General features: G+C 42.2%; 1 protein-coding gene and 1 non-coding gene across 3 annotated transcripts in view; both read right to left on the bottom strand.

Annotated features, from left to right (window-relative positions):
• Window positions 1-21354, bottom strand: part of PDGFD (platelet derived growth factor D) — a 127833-nt gene that overhangs the window by 34392 nt on the left and 72087 nt on the right. Inside the window, exons 2-3 of one of the 2 annotated variants that reach the window (XM_029048169.2) lie at window positions 13237-13441; window positions 5634-5814 (exon numbers count right to left, since the gene is read on the bottom strand). In XM_029048169.2, coding sequence (XP_028904002.1) covers window positions 5634-5814; window positions 13237-13441 — 386 coding nt within the window. The remainder of the gene's footprint in view (window positions 1-5633; window positions 5815-13236; window positions 13442-21354) is intronic. The other variant, XM_029048170.2, reaches the window with a different exon arrangement.
• Window positions 8527-8664, bottom strand: LOC114805969. The gene has a single exon (XR_003754100.1). It is a non-coding gene; the product is annotated as a small nucleolar RNA SNORA7 (small nucleolar RNA).

The raw sequence follows: 21354 nt of genomic DNA, 5'->3' as shown, positions 1-21354 counted from the left end.
CCTACATCTTTAAAGTAGTCTTTAACAAAACCAGATTTATGATTTCAGAGTAAAAAATACACCTCACATCCCTGGCATTTCCCACAGGCCATCGGGGTGACCTCAGAATAATGAAGCACTAAATGAAAGATCAAATGTTGGGCATGAGAAGATCAAAACAATTAGCACCTGACCTAATACTACACATATTTTTCAGTACTTGCCGCTGTCAAAGGAGATAAGGTGAATGATTCATTTTACGTGCATGTGTGGAAGATTTAAAACTTTGATCATATGTAACTCGCAGTTGCAATGACACTAGCAGTTTAGGAAATAACTGCTGTGAAGAAATCTAAAGGAACTGGATTTATAACCTAGCGAAAAAAATGCTGAAAAAATAGAAAAGGTCAGGGGTGCGACTGTCTAGATAATAACCCTGTTATGTATAAAGTGCTTGCTGGGTGCCGATTATCATCATCATCAATCAATCGTATTTATTGAGTGCTTACTGTCTGCAGAACACTCTACTATAAGCTTGGAAGAGTACAGTATGACAATATAAAAGACACATTCTCTGCCCACAGTGAAGTTTTTATTGAATCCTTACTACGTGCAGAGCACTAATGGTGAGAAATGGCTTGATTCCCAAAGCAGTCATCACTTTTATGAAAGTTTAGTCATGGTAGATGTATTTTTTTTTCCCCATCAATCAATGAATCGATCGTATTTCCTGAGCACTTACTAGGTGCAGACTGGATAGAGTCCCCATCCTACAAGTGGCTCACAATCTAAGAGATAGGGAGATGGGTATTGTACCCCCATTTTACAGATGGGTAACTGAGGCACAGAAAGGTTAAGTGGCTTGCCGATGGTCACACAGCAGGGCAGGGCATAGTGGATAGAGCACAGGCCTGGAAGTCTGATTCCAATTCCCCCACTAGAACATAAGCTCAACAGTGTTCTAGGCAACGCCCATAATGAAAACATGCTTTTTGACTGAACGGAGTGAATTATTACACCACTTTTACAGATGGTAAAACAGGCAGCCACTCGACAGTTAACTAGGAATGAATTCCTGGCCTTTTGATTCCCAGGTTAGAGCTTCCTTCAATAACATAAGATTCTTAGCTGCCTTTTGTTTACAATTTCTACCTCTGGGCCAGCTATATAAATGAACATAGTAATAACTTAAATCACATGATTTTGTTACAGAGCGTTGCTTTTAAAATGAACTGATTTACGTTGGCTTATTGTAATTATTCTATTAAATCACAATGAGATACAGGTTGAAGAATTTCAACTTAAACCATTCCCTCTGTAATCGGGGGTTCCATTCTGGAACCGATTCTTGGTTAATAAAACTCTACTGACATTTATATTATTTTCACGTTAAATTTTAGTTCCATTAAGTTAGCCTAGTCAACCAAATGTAAACTCCTTCCACTTGCAATTCATATTTCTATCTGTTGAATGCACAGGAGATTGACACTCGAGATTCTTAGAGGATTTGAAGGTCTTTTTCTCTCTAGGAGATAACTACATTTTAACACTATAGAAAGCAAGATACCAGCACGTCAGGGAGCTCCTCCACTTCAGTGACTCCACACTTGAGAGGCTCTGCTTATCTCAATCACTCAATGGTACTTACTGAGCACTTACTATGTGCAGAGCACTGTACTGAGAACTTGGGAGACTACAACAGTCTCTAAGCTAAAGGAATATTTTAAGGGCTGGTTGAAAATATTTTGCAGAACTCGGTGAAGAATCTTTCTCATCACAACAGTGAGTCAGGGGAATCTTCAAATCCGATTTGAAGATGGTTGAAAATAAGAAAAGTTATTACAACGACCTAAAATGATGTATTACAAAACAATTTCAGAGTAATATTTAACTTATGGGAAGCGGCATGGCCTAGTGGGTACAGCACAGGCCTGGGAGTCAGAAGGTTCTAATCCCGACTCCACCATTTGTCTGCTGTATGACCTTGGGCAAGTCACTTCACTTCTGTGGGCCTCAGTTACCCCATCTGTAAAATGGGGATTAAGACTATGAGCCCCATGTGGGGCAGGGACTGAGTCCAACCCAATTTGCTTGTATCCACCTCAGTGCTTAGTACAGTGCCTGGCGCATAGTAAGCACTTAACAAATATCACAGTTATTACCGGGCAGCCCCAAATAGAGAACCTTGGATTCTAGGGCCCAGGATGTTCTGGGCAAACACCCAATTTTATATTTCCCATTGGCTGCACGTTCCGTTGTTCCACAGTGGCTAATTGAAAAGAATAATAAAAGTCACTAGCTGTCACTGACGGCTACAGACAATGGCTAAATATTCACAGCCCAGGAGGATTTTGCGAGATCATTTTTTATTATGGAAAAAATCCATCCTTGACACAAAATAGGCCAGGGATAAACCTAACCACCCCAGAGTTTCCCTGACGCTGGTGGAGAAAGATAGGAAATCATTCTGGGGTCATGAACCGACAGGTCTGGCCTCCCAGATCTCACTCAGTACTTCAGTCCCGGAATTAGCAGCCCACATTCGGACTCCCCCTCAGCTTGACCCTCAGGATTTTGGGGTCCAAGAGGTCAGGAGAGACTCCCGCAGGACTGTGGAAAGGGTGGGCAGGCAGCAAATCCGGGGGCGGGGGGCTGTGCTGATCCTCAACTTGCATCCCTGCACCATGCCCTTGGCTTCCTAGTGTGGTGAGACTGTGAGCCCCATGAGGGATAGGGACTGTGTCCAACCCGATTTGCTTGTATCCACCCCAGCGCTTAGTAGAGTGCCTGGCACGTAGTAAGCACTCACTCGTTGCCGCTACACTGTAAGCTTGTTGTGGGAAGGGAATGCGTCAGTTTTTTTTTGTATTGTACTCTCCCAAGTGCTTCGAACAGTGCTCTGCACACAGTAAGTGCTCAATAAATACGATCGAATGGATGAACGCTCCCCTGTCCCAGGCCACTGTGGCTGCATGGTTAGCGTAGGTCTGCTCAATGATGTGGACCTCGTCCAGGAGGTAACTCCCACGAGTGGCTGCCGATTCTGCTTGGCAGTTCTAGCACTAATGGTATTCACGGTGTCACAGCGTGGGCAGAGCGTTGTACTAAGCGCTTAGGAGGGTACAGCAGAACGGAGATGGTAGACATGTTCCCTGCCCACAAGGAGCTTACAGTCTAGGGGAAGGAGTAAGCAGCAATATAGGTGACTCCCAGACACTCTCCCCACCAAGCCGGGTCCCTTACCAGGCCTTAGCTTACCAGGTAAGATCCCTTACCACCCCCTACCTAAAACCTGGTTATCTATCAATCAGTCTGAGCCTATTCTTCGTCCCCCACGGGTATTATTTTGATGGTGTTTATTATGCTTTGGCCAAGCACTGGACTGAGTCCTGTAGTAGATGCAAGATGATCAGGTCTTACATGGGCCTTGAAGTCTGAGTAGGAGGGACAGCAGGGGTGGCTATTATGTAAGACAATAAGTCTAGCAATAAGGAGAGAAGGAGAAAAAAGAGAAAAAAGAAAGGAGGAGAGAAGGTAGAGAAAGATAAGAGGGGGTACTTATTTCTGTTGCACTATCCCAAATGCTGCTTACAAGAGAAATGCAATGAATTACAGAAACCTTGGTCCTGAGACTTCAAGACCGAAAACCGGTGTAGGGAAATCAATCAAAATGATATTTATTTGTGCAGTACCAGCCACACTTGTCCCTACCAATCACATTCCTGCCGGGGTAGAGGGCAACAAGTAAGTAGGAAAGCAGGAGTAAAGCCCTTTGCTAAGTGAACGCCAATGTTTCCGCATCCCTGCCCATCCAAATCCGGAGGAACACTTCGGCACTGGGATCCAGGAGAGGAGCGAAGCAACCCGAGATATCCCACAAAGCTCTACCTCACGGGGAGTCAGCCTAACCAAAATCACACCGACGACCCTCCTAAACGTACCTGAGAAACTGTGCTAACCCAGGAATCGAGCTATTGAAGTCTCTGCCTCTGAAAGACCACTTCAGGAATCAAGGGGGAGATTCCCTTCTGGGAATTTGAAGGAAGATCTGGGGAGACGATCGTATCTTTAACTACCGGTGGTTCCTAACTGGATAAAAGCAGCAGTGAATCCAGATTTCCCGACTCTTCTACAGACCACTCTTCATGAAGAAGTCTCCCGACTCTCACTACCACTGTCCATCTTCCATCTACCAGGACAACAACTGTCGCTACAATTTCAACACCGGCTGACTCAGAGATAGAAAACCCATTGGCTCCTGTATTCTGTCGAAAGAATTAAGACCGAAACACACGTGGCAGAACTTCCGTCATCATCTTAATGATAATTATTGTGAGATTTGTTCCTTAAAATTCCAGATCAGATATCAAAACACTTGATGCACATTTACTCTCCCTCTCTCTCAAACTATACTTCCCTTTAAATTAGTGAAGTACTTCATAAATTTCAGAGTGTCTATCAGACTTCCGTAAAGATGATAAATCAGCTGGAAGATGCTTCACTGAATCGAATCATAAATATTGACATTAAAGAAATAGCTAACATCTCTAAAGCTTTAATGTGGTTGAATATCTTCAGGCTGGGAAAATACATTCTCGTCGAGCCTCTATATTTTCATCAAAAATAGGTTTTGTCCATTCTGGATAAAACCCGCTCTGTGGCAAATAATTGAGCCAGGATGAATCACTGGACTACCAAGTGGAGAAAAACTGAAGTTTCATTCCCTTATTTTTATGCAGAGCAATGTTGCATGATTTTGCAATAATGTAAATCATGATGATGGATTATTTCCAAATTAAAAATGGAGCCCATGTTACTGCTTTATTTTTTTCTCTCGGTGATGTTCTGATGTGAAATTCTTTTAGTACACAATAATTCACCCTAATGCAAAAGCCATTAGCTGAAATGAGTTAGAACAAAGTCCGGGATTTTTCCTAGTACAAATTTACTCTTTGCAGAAAAATTGCTTGAAAATAAACATGACTGCTACGAAGCACGGAGACAAGAATTCACCAGATTTCCTATTTTCTGATAACTATTTGTTCCAGCTATACCGAATAACATATTTTCAGAACACTGTGTTATAAAAATATCATTTAATGTACTACAATTGCTGCCTCACACACAGAAACATTTCTCTGTTTTTACATATTTCTGTTTACTACCATTTCATGGCTTGAATCTCAAAGCTCTCACTCTGAACTCACATTGCTATTGTCCACAGATAGAATCTAGCGCACGTTAAGAATGCCGTATCTTACGTATGGCATTTCTCACACATTCAAACCACCAGGTTCTTTTCTTAGAACAAGGGCTATGATCCCACAGAGGCATTTTTTCTCTGACCTGAAATAGAACTTCAAACAGAATTTAAACAACAGTTCTTATAGCGCTGCTTCTGTATCAATGCTGTGTCAGGAGCAGCCAAGGAAGGAATGTGCTGAATGTGTTGCAACGAAAAGCTGCATTTTTACCTATTTAACTAACGGCTGGGTTTAAGGAGCAGAATTGTGGTGTGTCAACACATACCGTGTAAACATAAGCTGAAAGATATTTACCCTCAATTCCATCCTTACTTCCTTAAAGGTAATCATAACTGCTTATCTTTTAAACCATTCTGTGATTTTAGCCCTGGGGCAATAAAGGCTACTTACCACGGGAGAATAATAAATCTTGAATCCGGGTTTAGCCACAAAATAGTCGTCGGATTTGAAGGTTATCTTTATTCGGTTTGTTTTTGACGTTATCCTGGGAGGGATCTCTTTGTGTCCGCACCAACGGCCTCGAATTATAGTACTGGTTTCAGATATGTCTTCAACCTCCACAAAGTCATACCTGGATTCAGAGTAATATGAACGAACAGGTCTTAAAAAACAACTCGGGCTTTTGAAATTTGATAGACACTTAGACAATTAGACACTTAACTGTGAGCCTCAACTGAAGATAGGGACTGTGTCCAACCTGATAAACTTGAATGCACCCCAGTGCTTAGAAGAATGCTTGACAAAGAGTAAGTGCTAGGCAAATGCCATAAAACAAATTAAACACTGGCCTTCATGACAAATTTCTGGAAATGAAAATTTAAAATGACAGGGCAAGTTAGCTGGCAGCTCCACGGCTGTTTGGATTCTCTTGTCTGACAAAAGCTCCGACTCCGAAACGCTTTCATTCAGAGTGGCTGAGAGTAGGGCCAAGGATATCTCAATGAGAGCGACTTTTTTGTAACTGACTGATGCTGAAAGGATTCCATGGCTTGCTGTCATTCTTGCAGAGAGACAACCAAGTGCACTAATGGGCATGGAATCCAAGAGATTCTTTCTCAAACAAGAGAGAAGCTGCTTGGCCTGGTGGATAGAGCACGGGCCTGGGAGTCAGGAGCTGGGTTCTAATCCCAGTTCCGCCCCTTGTCTGCTGCTGGGTGACTGTGGGCAAGTCACTTCACTTCTCTGGGCCTCAATTATCTCATCTGTAAAATGGGGATTAAGACTGTAAACTGGTATATAGTAAGTGGTCAGTGAATGGCATTGATTGATTCATTACCTAGCAGGTTTGACCATTATATGGAATTGCTTCTGTACCTAGATTGTGAGCCCCATGTGGGCCGGGGACTGTGTCCAACCCTATTATCTTGCGTCTACCCTGGTGCCTTGAATAGTAACTGCTTAACAAATATCACAATTATTACTCTTTATCTACCCCAGTGCATGCTTGACACAGCGCAATAATTGTGTTATTTAAGCACTTACTATGTGCCATGAACTTTTCAAAACACTGGGGTAGATTCAAGGTAATGGAGTTGGGCACAGTCCCTGTCACACGTGGGGCTCGCAGTCTTAGGCCCCGTTTTACAGATGAGGGAACTGAGGCACAGAGAAGTTAAGTGACTTGCCCAAGGTCACCCAGCAGACAAGTGGCAGAGCCAGGATTAGAATCCAGGTCCTTCTGACTCCTAGGCCCATGCTCTAGCCACTAGGTCACTCTGCTTCTCATAGCAAACACAATAACAACAACAACAACAAAAAATAATGATATATTGCTTAGAATAGTGCTTGACATAGCACGTATAATAGCACTAATAATAATAACAATAATAATAATAATAATGCAATGACTTGAAAAATCTATAGGGAAGCATACCCCACTGACTTTACAGTCACAGTTTTGAGCACTATGAGCTGGCTTTAATGTGGGGTGTAACTATATATGCCACAAAGTATCGGAATCACAACGTAGAATATTTTTGGAGATGGTAGAAAAGTGATACATTTCACTTTGTATAGAAAGTTCATAAATTTATATTTACACTTAGGCACTCACACATGAGCATCTGTGTTAGTACCACTGTAGTTCATTTTTATTCCAATATCAGCAGAATCACACCTATACATTTGAAAATTGCTAGTATTGTCCATTAAATCACACAGCGGTTCTGTTTCTTTCAACTGAAGTAGAGTAATTCACATGTGCAGACATAGTCTATTGGGTCGTCTTTTTTTTTTTAAAAAAAAGGAAGAGGAATCAATCCAGAAAAAAACTGAGTGATTTTCCCTAGTAATGATGGTTATAATTCCAGATTTATGGTATTTCTAGGTTACTATTTGGATATTTGACCAGGACTGCTTTTTGCTCACCTGTACCAACCATGACAATTTTAACTATTCCTTTCAAATACAATCATTCCTACAAGCACACAACATTTAACTGCAGTTTCAGAAGAACATAGTAGAAACAGCAGAACCCAGTGCCTTAATCCAGTCATGAACTGGCTATACGGTTCACATTGCGTTTCTGTAGCGGAAATACTTTATCCGGTCATTAGCACTGTATAGGGAACTACTTGTAAATGTTTAAAGGTGTAACCATAGGTTTATTAGGAACAATGAACTTCAAGCAATTACAGATTACTGCCCTACAAAAAGCTAATGAGCTGATACATTATTTCTGATACAGAAACACCTCAAGATATGTCAGCTTTAAGCCACTCAATCAGCCCTCTCCTGCCTCCTTTCCCTCATTGGTATCTTACATCCCAACCCTCACCCTCTTCTCCTCCAACACCAATCTACACCATTACCTCAATCTCATCCATCTCTCGGCTAACTCCTTGCCCACATCCTCCCAAATGACTGGAATTCCCACCGCCTTCATATCTGACATCCCACTGTTCTCCCCATCTTCAAAATCCTCCCCAAATCACATCTCCTCCAAGAGGCCTTCCCAGATTAAGCCCTATATTTCCCCAAAATGCCCTCTCCTCTGCATCAACTCTGCACTTGGCTGTGTTCTTCTTAAGCAGTTGGATTCTCACCCTGGTCCCACAGTACTTCTTGTCTTATGCCGTCGAGTCGTTTCCGACCCATAGCGACACCACGGACACATCTCTCCCAGAACGCCCCGCCCTCCATCTGCGATCGTTCCGATAGTGGATCCGTAGAGTTTTCTTGGTAAAAATGTGGAAGTGGTTTATCATTGCCGCCTCCCGTGCAGCAAACTCGAGTCTTCGCCCTCGACTCCCGTGCCGCTGTTGCCCAGCATGGGTGAGTTTTGACTAGTAGCGGATTGTCTTCCACTCGCCAGCCACTGCCCAAGCTAGGAATGGAATGGCTATGCCTCTGCTTGACTCTCTCTCCCATAGCCGAGACTGGTAGAGTACTGGAAACTCTCCAGGTGTGACCCTGAGAGGGAACAGTACTTCTACAGACTCTTCTACTCTACTATTTCCTCTATCTGTAACGTGTTTTAGTATCTGTCTCCCTCTGTTGACTGTAAGCTCCTTGTGAGCAGGGAACGTGTCTGTCAACTCTGTTGTCTTGTATTTTCCCAAGCACTTAGTACAATGTTTGCACACAGTAAGCACTCAATAAATACCACTGATTGAAGATGCAGTTTCCTTAAGCAAGCTGTAGAGGGGCTGTCAGTAGCCCCTTCTGGGTAATGTTCCGATTGTTTTCAAAGCACCTAACTTTCTCCCCAGCTCTTAGTAGGGTGGTCTGCATGTAGTAAGGGCTTAATAAATACCACTGATGTCTGACCTCTTTGTTTACCACTAAAACACTGGCTGACAGAAAGGAAGATTCTGCTTTCCTAGGCCTGGATAATTTGGGCTTCTGGGTGCCGGCTACATGGCTATATTAACCTGTATTTCCGGATATTTGTCCTTCCCGGATCTCTCTAAGGGACCACCCTTTTTGGGGGGAAAGACCTGGTACGATGAAAACATAGAGTGGAGGGAGAGAGATGGATTCCATTTGAGGGTATGGAGAGACTTGCCTAAGAGGAATTTAAAAATGGTACAGACGATGAGAATCCAGTCAATTAGTGGAACTTACTGAGCACCTACTGCGTGCAGAACATCAGACTAAAAGCTTGGGAAAGTACTCTAAAGAGTTACTGTACACGTTCCCTGCCCACAACGAGTTTAGAGTCTAGAGGGAATCCAGAGATCGAAGAGAAGGTTAAAGATATTCTGTTATTAACCAACAAAGGTATCTTTACAATTTTCCTTGCCTGCAAAACATTTAGTATTTCCACCAGGCACCTTACCCAGAATAAACTCCTTAGGAATGAAAATATGGTAATATGGAGTATTTGGATTAGATACGAGCAATCTATTCTACTCTTCTGGGTACGACGATTGATCAGAACAGTTACAATTGAGAGTACCAATCGAGAAGCTGTCTGGCCTAGTGGTTAGAGCACAGGCCTGGAAATCAGAAGGACCTGGGCTTTAATTCTAGCTTTTCCACCTGTCTGTTAAGCTTGCTGTAGGCAGGGAATGTGTCTGTTTATTGTTATATTGTACTCTCCCAAGCACTTAGTACAGTGTTCTGTACGCAGTAAGTGCTCAAGAAGTACGACTGTGTGACCTTGGGCTAGTCACTTCTCTAGGACTCATTAGTAAAATGGGATTAGAATTGTGAGTCACATGTGGGAAGTGGACCGTGTCCAACCTGATTTAGTTTGCATCCACCCCAATGCGAGTAGAGTGCCTGGTACATAGTAAGTGCTTTACAGATACCATCTGAAGGATGGATATTTTCAGAGTATTTTGGATTATGTGATTGAGAATAGATAGATCTCTTTTGGAAGATGATCCCCTTGAAAGCAAAAGTCACCCCTGAGCACATGTGGCTGAAAAGACCAGTGTGAGACCCACAATCGTCAACACATCAGACACCGACAATGATGGCCCTTCTTTCTTCTCTCATGTTTGTAGTGCCCGGTTTGCTGTCTGAGGACCTGAAACCCATGTCTAACTCTGCGGAGGGCTGACTTCATTTTATTTCTTCTCCCCCCTAGGAGGATAATAAGGGAATGAATTGGAAAACACTTGCAAAACACCTGGGGTTTCGCTCAGTCAGGCACTTGATATCTAATTCGGAACATAACCATCTAGGCACAGAGAACAATGCCTGGCCTCTGGATTTACATTCTTTAGATGGGTTAGATTCGGCAGATGGTGCTTTACAACATGTCTTCTTTCTGGTCCAATCAATTCCAGGAGTACTTTCCAATCTTTAGGACAAAGGTAATTTACTTCAAATTTGCCAGTCTTTTACTGGGGACCTATTACCTGAAGATGTGACTCTCCAGTGATATTACGTACATGCACAATGCCAAATAGTTGAGTAGGGGTCTTCGTTATTCTTGCTGAATACATGATCCTTCCTATTGCAAACCACAGAGGAGACACAACCCTTTCCCAGAACAAGTTTACTATTATTATTACTACTACTATTCAATCGAGTTTACTGAGTGCTTACTGTGTGCACAGCACTGTATTAAGTGCTTGGAAAGTACAATTCAGCAACAAACAGAGACAATTCCTATCCAACATTATTCCTCCTCCTCCTCTTAATAGAAGTATTAGTTAAGCACTTACTATGTGCCAAGCACTGTACTAAGCACTAGGTAAGTACAAGATAACCAAGTCCCACATAAGACTCACAGCCTAAGTAAGAGGGAGAATAAATATTGAAACCCCATTTTTCAGTTAAGGGAACTGAGGCACAAAGAAGTGAAGCACAGGTCAAATCGACAATCAATGGTGTTTACTGAGTGCATACTATATGTAGAACACTGTACTAAGCGCTTAAGAGAGTAGATACAACAGAATTAGCAGTTTACAGATTATAACAAGTTTACAGACTAGCTGTGATTAGAATGTGGATCCTCTGACGCCCAGGCCCCTGCTCTATCCACTAGGCCATGCTGCTTCTCTGAATTTCAGATTGGGGCAGTAGAATACCTGGTTGGCTTTTCTCCACCGATACGAGAGCAACAGGTCTGGTCAAAGAGTCACTTAACCAATAAATCAATGGTATTTATAATACTAGTTGGTAGACATGATCCCAGTAGGGAGCTTAGAGGCTACAGGGATAAACTGGAAACATAGAAACTACTGTATAAATTTAATGTATTTTCATTATCATTATCGTTATATATGCTTTGTCTTCTTTCCCTTTCCTGCAGGAAGTGAATTTGGACCTATTTATTAAGAATTGGATTTGGCAGGTTTCACAGCATGGTCAAAATCCTATTCACCAATTACAATTTGACTTTTCCCTCACCATGTCATCATTTTAAATAAAATTTTAATAGGGAATATGCCATTTTTTCCCAAAGAAAAGTACCTCTGACTTTCAAGGTTGAGCTGACACAAGGTCAGTTATTGTTTACTCTCTGTCAGGATTAACAGGCTCTTTCTATGTGCATTGCTCTTTAAATTCTGACAGACATTACCCTCTGTCATTCTGAAAAGTAATAGATGCTGCTAATAACCCTAGAAAAAAGTGGCAATAGCAGCAATCGGTATAATTAACACGCAAAAGGCCAGCCAAATTTAAGTCCCCAATTTACAAAGAAAAACAAACCTGCTAAAATGGGTTAGCACTTCCGTAGCTCATCGCTAATGCAGAGCAAGAAAGTACCCCAAAGTCCAAAAAAATCCTTCCTAAATCCTCTAAAATCTAATTAAAGGGAAAAGATGCTCTGAGTGGAAAATCAAAAAACCAACAAAAAACCCCCAGCTTGCTCAGATAAATATGCCAAGAAGGAATAAACCCATCAGAGAGAGCAGAAAATATTGTCTCATACTGCTGACTTAGAAGCAATGTGCTGAAAAGATAGAATCTGAGGAAAACGTGAACTGTGAAGCTTGCCTCGCTTTTGTCCCCATTTGATTGTGAACATTTTTTACAAACATTTAAAACATTTTTTTTTTTTGTGGGGCCCGGGGGGGCAAGGAGAGAGGGTTGGAAGTGAAAACAGGTACTCTTTATTTACAGAAGGGGAGGAAATCTTTCAGAGATGTGAATTCAAAAGGCCCATAAAGGACAAAGGTACTTAACCTGATCTGGTTGTATGGTACTTTCCCTGGTGCTTAGCACATTTTTTAAAATGGTATTTGTTAAGCACTTACTGTGTGAAAGGGACTGTACTAAGCGCTGGGGTAGATACAAGCTAATCAGATTGGACACAGTTTATATTGTACATGGCACTCACTGTCATAATCCCCAATTTTCAAATTAGGAAAGTAGGCACAGAGAAGTTAAATGACTTTCCCAAGGTCACACAGCAGACAGATGGAGGAGTCAGGATTAGAACCTGAATCCTCTCACTCCCTGGCCCCAGGCCTGTGCTCTTTTCCAGCAGGCCATGCTGCTTCTCGCCATGTGGCATTTTGTATTATTGCTTTTCATACAGTAAGCACTGAACGAATACCACAACTATTAGAACATACAGAGATTATATAAAGTCACAAAACTAATAACATCAAGCCCACTAGGTATGGTTTTAATAATAATAATAATAATGTTGGTATTTGTTAAGCGCTTACTATGTGCAGAGCACTGTTCTAAGCGCTGGGGTAAACACAGGGGAATCAGGTTGTCCCACGTGGGGCTCACAGTCTTAATCCCCATTTTCCAGATGAGGGAACTGAGGCACAGAGAAGTTAAGTGACTTGCCCACAGTCACACAGCTGACAAGTGGCAGAGCTGGGATTCGAACTCATGAGTTTTACTGATGCTGATTCAGAAGTCCTTTAAAAAAAAACAACAGATTCAGGAACCAAATCAATCAATGGTATTGACTGAGCACTTACAGTGTGCAGAGCACTGTCCTAAGCTCTTGGGAGAATACAAACTCGGTAGACACGTTCCCTGCCCTCAGTGACCAAATAAGCACATCTAGGTTTCCAATCTATAGTTCGGGCCTTCTTATGATCAGAAATGATCGGGATAGATTCTCACTCACCTGCAGATATCATTTTCGGGCTCCTCCAATCCAAACTGGTTGTCAAATGCCAGCTGTATCCTGGTGTTCCCTTGGGAGTACAGCCTCCATGTCAGCAAGAGGTTTCTGGGATAGCTGTTCGGGAAGCGCGGACTCTGGACGCAGCCATTTCCTGTCACGTGGATAGTCTCTTCTTTTCGATACAAGTCTGTGAGGTGATTGCTCTCTGTTAGTAGTCACAACTTGTAAAAATTAGTGTGTTGTTCCAATTATAGGAAAGCAAAAAACAACAGTTTATAACATGAAAATTTCCACAGCACTTTTTGAAATCTTTAAAAAAAAAAAAAATCTAAGTTCAATTTGTGTCCTCTGAAGTCAAGAGAGACACCTCCACTCTTTAAGCGGCTCCTCAAGGCGCAGTGCTCCCTAACCCTTGCTTAACCAAAGGTCTTCTTGAACTTTATTCCAGGTAGGAAAGAGGAAATCCCTCACTGGCGAGAGGTGAGTGGATCTGAGGTCATATCATCTCAAACAGTTCATGCCTCTTTTTTTCCACTATATCCAGACCTCTTGTAGCACCATCTTATGCTGCTGTCTCAGCAAGCTACGAAAAACTATCAAGAACTTAAATTTCTCCATTTTTTGGTGGGTGCTCATTTTCTAGAGAATGTTTTTCCTCAGATTAGAGACTGTCATTAGTTTCAATTTCTTCCCCGTCCAAAAATAAGTTTTCCATTGGTCTAATGGTCATTTTAAATGGGGTTTGTTCAAATTGGTGGGGAGGGTGTTTCACTTTTCGGGGCCATATCCAGTTCATAAGGTTACCATTTCCCTGTTTATTTTCCCTTTTCTTTCACTTCCTAGACTCCCACATGTTTCAGATTTTTCCTTTACAGCCCCCATAATATCATTCCACTCATCCTTGCATAGTGTGGGGCTCTAACAAACAGCAGGAGTAGCTGAAAAGAGATTATCAAGGTTCACACTGCTGTTTTCTACCACCCACAGTGCCAATACTGTCTGTGAATTTTTGCCGAATGACAACTTTCATATTTGTATCAGTGCCAATTGATGGTCCAAGTGGGTACCTATCAGGATTCCTGGAGTTGCAATTTAAGCTCTTTTAAATATAAAATGGGGAAAAGAATGAGTAGCCAGCCCAAGGTTATAAATTTAGTTCCAAGCATCTGATTTTTAAATGTTGGGAGTATATATATATATATATATATTTTTTTTTTTTGCTTTGGGGAAATTCACTATTTGGCATGCTTTACAGGCAAACAAAATCTACAGCTCAGAGGGAGAGGGTGTGCCTTAGATATAAACCCTTCTCACATCCTCAAAACTCTTGCTCCCATCCTTCTTCCTTTCCTCACAACCATCTTCATCCTCTCCCTCTCCAGTGGCTCCTTCCCCCTCTACCTTCGAAATACTCCAGGCGCTACTGTGGTCTGAAAGCCCTCTCTCTGAATTCCAATGCGACTATATTGCTGCTCCATGCCTCTTCAAACTCCTTGAACATACAGGATACACCTGCTGCTACTTTTACTTCCTTTCCAACCTTCTTCTTGACCTTCTACAATCAGGTTTTTGCCCCCTTAACTCCAGGAAAAGTACCCTCCCTCAAGTCACTAATGACCTCCTCATGGCTAACTCCAATGGACTGTACACTACCCTAATCTTCCCTTTTTGGCATCCTCTGGAACTGTGGGCCACTCCCTATTCCCTACTGGATATGATATCTCAAACCTTAGTTTTTCTGACACAGTACTGTCATGGTTCCTCTCATTTCTGACTGCGCATCTTCCATCTCACGCAACTGGCTCTTTTACACCTCTCATCCCCTCCCTGTGGGTGTTTCAAAGTCTCTATTCTGGGTTTTATGATTTTCTTATTTACTTTTGATCTCTAGAGGAGTAAATCCAGACATATTGCTTTGGCTACCACCTATACACTGATGACTCCCAAATCTTTTCACCAGCCCCAACTTCTCTCCCGTCAAAAGGATATCCAAAATTGAACTCATCTTCCTGCCTAAATACATTCCTCTTCTATATTCCCATCTCCGTTGCTAAGGTTCCAGAACCCCACAACTTTGGCGTCCTCTTTGACTTTTCATTTTTATGGAATTCGTTAAGTGCTTACTATGTGTCAGGTACTGTACCAAGCAATGGGTAGACACAAGTTAATCAGGTTGGACACAGTCCATGTCCCATATGGAGCTCACAATCTTAATCCCCATTTTACAGATGAGGTAACTGAGACCCAAAGAAGTAAAGTGACTTTTCCAAGGCCACAGGGCAGACAAGTGGCAGAGCAGGGATTACAGCTCAGCTCTTTCTGACTTCCAGTTTGTGCTCTATCCATTAGGCAGCACTGCTTCTCATGTACTTCCCAAAACTTGTCCTATGCTTTTAGCAAGCAAAACTTTTTACTGTCCCTTTCCTTGACCGCTCCCATCTTCAGGCCCTTGCTTATTCCCTGCCAATACCTCGGCCTTCTTTCAACCTCCTTCAAATCCATCAGACCACAGCTCTTTATTACTGCAAAGCTCTCCTTAAAATTCCACTTGCTTCGGGAGGCACTTTTCCCTTTTCATTTCCTTTTCCCCAAGTCACATACACCCATGATCTGAAGGAAAAGAGCAGTGAGTCTAAGTCAGAAGGCGCTGGTTCTAAATCCTATTTCTACCACTGACGTATTGTATGACCTTGGGCAGAACATTTAGCCTCTCAATCTCAGTTTTCTGTAAAATGGGAATAATATGCCTGTTCTCTCCATCTTTTAGAATGCGAGCCCTGTGTAGGAAAGGGACTGGGTCGTTGACACATAGGAAGTGCTTAATAAAGACTATGATTTTAACAAGTCAGCCAACTATATTTCTTGAGCACTGAGTGCAGAGCACCATACGGAACAATTGAGAGAGTATAATGTAACCATATTACAGACACATTCCTTGCCCACAATGAGTTTAGAGTCTACAGGACCTAACCATGTACTCAGTAATCCAAAACATTTATATTTCTACCAATGTACGCTTTACTTTCTAAGCATTTACTTTTTCCTCTATCCAATTTTTCATTCCTTTTCCTCCCAAGGCCTAATATTAGATTGTAAACTCCTGGGACGGTCTCCTGTTTCCAAAGAAATCTCCTAAACCCTTAGAAGAGTGACCTACACCCAGTAAGCACTCAACAGTACTGACTGACGGAGAAGAAAAAGATCACTTTTGAATGAATCAGTGGGTGACTGAATCAATGGGTGACTGATTGTTCTGATGCTGATAGTGTTGGTTTTGCAATACATCTTCTATCTCCATTATTTGGGCAGTAAGAATGGCTATCCATTCTGTGCATTGAGAAACTTTTATGCCAATTGACCTTTGGCTCCCTTCCCTCCCATAAAGTTAGACAGAACGGATGCAGTGCTTAGGAAAGTAGTATTTTAGAAAGCCGTGAAGCACAGAATCACCTGGGGAGCGGCTCTGAAAATGATTTCCCCCACTGACCCTGCCTTGATCTCCGGAGCAAGAAAGTGGCTTATTCTCCTTCTACCTACTCCTTCTCTGGCTTCTTTCCAAAGACCATTAACTCAGGTGGTGAATGCGGTGTTTTATGGGGAGAAGGGTGGACCTCCTATTTGCCAATTAGGCTTTCCCCAATAAACTGTTTCCAAAGACTGCTGCGCAGAGGGTTGTGCTTACTACAGATCTAGGCTGGCTGTGAGCCAAGAAGTAGAGGAAAAATGCTACAGAACCTTTCAAAGCCCTTGTGCTGATGGAGTCCCCGAGCATTATCTTTCTGTGAAAAATAAAAGAATGAAATGGCATCCTAAGACTGCACAAAAACAGTAACAGGCTTTATTCCTGCTTAGCTCAAAATTCTTCAAAGGATGAACTTGAAGAGTTCATCAACTCTTCAATTTGAATTTGAATTTAGTTTCTTTCTAGTTCTGAATCCATGTCCCCATGTTATTTAGGGCACGCTGACTGCCAACAAAGTACCGGCCCAGGACTATTCTTAGTAAGAGAGAAACAATAAATGACAAACCCAGAGAATGGCTTATCAGCTCAAGCCTGTGATAAGAACTAGAATGAGAAAAGTAAATTCAAACTATTTTAGCCAGGCCCTCCCTGTCTCCCTCCCTTTGGCTGTCTGAGCCAATGTGTGGGAAAGTATGTGTTGACAATATATTTACCTGTTTTAGTAAAAGAAGGGGACAAAGTTGTTTTTTATCTTCAGTGGGTTAAGCTGTAACAGTTCATTTTCTGTGATTTTTTTTCCAAAGATGTCTATTAAGATGAATGGCGCAAATTCGCTACAGACTATTTGAGTTGAAATTGGAAAAGGAAAGGTCTGTGTTTCACTTTGGAAAAATTCTCCTTCACGGAAGAACCATAGCCAACAGTATCCATGGAGTTCACAAGAAAAACAGCGACAGAGAATAGAAACAGAGAAATAGTTCAACCTATATCTCTACTAAGCTTTGGTGGTGGTTTGGACAGAATAATGACTTAAAATGTCATGGACAGTTTTAAACATTAAAAATTTGAGTTTCGGCATCAGTGGCACCTTCTTTAAATATAAAGGACATCTGTAGACATTATATATGTATATGTGTATAAATACTCATTTATGTATATATGTACTTTTTATGGTATTTGTTAAGCATTTACTATGCATCAAACACTGTTCTAAGCATTGGGGTATATGCAAACTAATTAGGTCAGATACAGTCTCTGCCCTGCGTGGGGTTCACAGTCTAAGTAGGAAAGAGATCAGGTATTTAATCCCCATTTTACAGCGGAGACTGAGGCATGGAGAAGTTAAATGACTTGGAAAGGAACGTATGTCTTCCGACAGGTGGTCTGGGAATAAAAGTAGGCTCTGTCGGTGATATTTATTTGCTCCCTACTATATACAATATGCCAAACTGTGTGCTGTTACTCAAGAAGAACAAATATACAGTGCCAACCCTCAAGGAGGAAATACAGGCTTCCCTGCATATCTTTTCAAGCGTCGAGGAGAACCGCCCAGCTTTGAAAAGTACATATGATTTTACAGTTTTGTAGGGCTTTAAACATGAGGTGCCCAGGCAAGAGGGAGAGAGTGGGTAATGGGCTGATGGTGAGAGAGATGAGAAAGAGGGGAGAGTCGACTGTGTTAAAGTCAATCTTTTTTTTATATTTTAATGGCATTTGTTAGTGCTTACCAGGCACGGTACTAAGCACTGGGTGGACACAAAGTAGTCAGATTGGACATAGTCCCTGTCCCACATGGGGCTCACAGTCTTAATCCCCATTTTACAGATAGGGTAACTGAAGCACAGAAAAGTGAAGTGATTTGCCCAAGGTCACACAGCAAACAAGTAGCAAAGTCAGGATTGGAACTCAGGTCCTTCTGACTCCCAGGTCTGTACTCTATCCACTAGACCAAGTTAGGGCTATCTTTAAACTTTTGTTGTACTCTCCCCAGTTCTTTCCACCGGATGGTCACTCAGACACAGCTGAATGAAGATGAAATTACTTCATCATAGTTATGACGAGCGTGTCTGTTTGGATTTGAGTTTGGATTCTGTAAATTGGGTTGATTTTACACTAAGGCTGTTAGTGATTGATAGTGAGAGAAAGTTCCCTTTAAAAATTCATCTTAGATCTCATAGAGAAGCAGCGTGGCCTAGTGGATAGAGCACGGGGTTGGGAGTCAGAAGGTCCTGGGTTCTAACGATGACTCCGCCACTTGTCTACTGTGTGACCTTGGACAAGTCGCTTGATTTATCTATCCCTCGGTTACCTCATCTGTAAAATGGGGATTAAGACTGTGAGCTTTATGGTGTTTATCCAGCCTGATTACCTTGTATCTACTCTTGAGCTCAGTTCAGTGCTTGGAACATAGTAAGCATTTATCGAATACCATTAAAAATAACAAAAATAATAATTAGCAATAATATTTGTAACACATGTACCAGAGCAATATGCCAAGCCCTGGGATTGATACACGATAATCAGGTTAGATACGGTCCCTGTCCTACACAGAGTTCTAACAGTCTAAGACCACACTTTATTTACACTTTATAGCACACTAAAGCAAACATAAGGGGTTTTTTTTTAGAACTGAATATTTTAGGGTTTTTTTTTCTATAAACTTTATCTTCATTAGGCTTTGACCTACCACTCTATCGTAGCTACACATCATGATTAACACTCAGGATACTTTACTGAGGTAAAAAGAGGATGTACTTCCACTCAAATGAAATGAAGCAGAAAGAAAATATATGTTGTTAATATTTCCCTCCCCTGTTTCCAGAATCATGTGTTGTTTTTAAAATTAGCTAGATCTCTCAGTGTTCAGCCAACAGGTCACAAGAGGTCAAAGCTGAAGACTACCAGATGGAATTTTATGATTTCTTTGCAAAATGTGTCCAAATACTGAAAAAATGCAAAGAAAAGCAAGTAGGGCTTATTACTAAAGCCTTAAAAGTAAAAGATAGTCTGACATTTATTTTAACTGAAAGGAAGTTGGAGCTGAGGCAGAGGAAAAGATGTCTCAACAGAAATTAGGGTGGAGGTGGCATCAAATCTTAAGATGTTTTCATTTCTAAGAAACGCAAATTCTCACTCTGGGCAGGGAATGTGTCTGTTTCTTGTTGTACTGTACTCTCCCAAGCGCTTAGTACAGTGCTCTGCACACAGTAAGTGCTCAGTAAATCCGACGGAATGAACGAACAGTGGAACACCAGGGCATTCTTGGGAAGTCACTACAACATGGTATTCCCCCATCCCCGCCGCCCAGCCCCCCGGCTCCCACACCCCCCTTCGATATAGTTAAATAATAATAATAATAATTATGGTATTTGTTACGTGCTTACTACGTGCCATGCCCTGTTCTAAGCACTAGGGTAGGCTCAAGATAATCAGGTTGTCCCACGTGGGGCTCACAATCCTAATCCCCATTTTATAGATGAGGGGACTGAGGCACGGAGAAGTAAGTGGCTTGCCCAGGGTCATGCAGCAGACAAGTGGCAGAGCCGGGATTAGAACCCACGTCCTCTGACTCCGAAGCTCGCGCTCTTTCCACTCAGCCACGCTGCTTCTCAAGCCTTCTCCCACTTCATGCCACGTTAATCTAAGTGAGGATTTGGGATGGGATGGTGTCTAGTTCTCTTTTCTGGAACACTAATGACATGACTGTTCTGCTCTCTCAGGGCTTCCTTCATATTCAAAGATAACCCTGCTGACGGTGAGATCCTATTTGTGCATGCAGGTGTGGCTTCAAAGATCTGTGCCTGAGTGACAGTTCATTCGACACTGCGTACTTGGAAAGCTGGAACTTTTTCATGCTGAGAGATTTGCCACTTGCAGGCCTATCAGATGGACACTTCAATACCACTAATAATAACGTGCTAACTCAAATCTCTCCTTGCAACTCTCTTTGGCAATGCAGGGGACAGAATAACACCTGTCCTCTCCCAACTGGTATTCGCTCTGGTTTCTCTTGCCTCCAGGAGAGAAGCACTCACTGGGTTCAGCTCTCCAGGAGTCTGCATATACTACGGCTGGACAGAATCTGTAAAGTTACGTACGCATCTTTAAACTCTGTTGCTTCACCCTGCCTGTGATTTATTCAGTGCCCGTCTCTCCTACGCTCTCCGGGAAGTTATTTGAGGGCAGGGATCACACCTACTTGCTCTATCATACTCTCCCAAGACTCGTAGTACAGCGCTCTGCACACATTAAGCACTCAAAAAATACTATCGACTGACTGATTACAAGCCACAGTGAGCATACCATGAGGCCAAAGCTGTTACAGCACCGTAGCCAAGCTGACTGCTTTAAAGAACTCAATTACCTCTTTAAAGCAATCAATCACCTCGTCCCTCTCTACTACAACCCAGCCCACACACTTCGCTCCACTAGTGCTAACCTTTCTCAGTGTACCTCGATCTTCTCTCCCCCGCCAACCTCTCGCCCACGTCCTGTCTCCGACCCTCCCTCCGTATATCCGACAATGACTCTTCCCCTCTTCGAAGCCTTATCGAAGGCCCACTGTTGTACTCTCCTCTCCCAACGGGTTAGTGCGGTGCCTTTTGCACAGTAAGTTCTCAATAAGCAGCGTGACTCAGTGGAAAGAGCTCGGGCTT

This window comes from Ornithorhynchus anatinus, chromosome 20 (assembly GCF_004115215.2).
Source record: "Ornithorhynchus anatinus isolate Pmale09 chromosome 20, mOrnAna1.pri.v4, whole genome shotgun sequence".
NCBI classification, from domain to species: domain Eukaryota; kingdom Metazoa; phylum Chordata; class Mammalia; order Monotremata; family Ornithorhynchidae; genus Ornithorhynchus; species Ornithorhynchus anatinus.
This window is presented reverse-complemented; position numbering and strand designations above follow the sequence as displayed.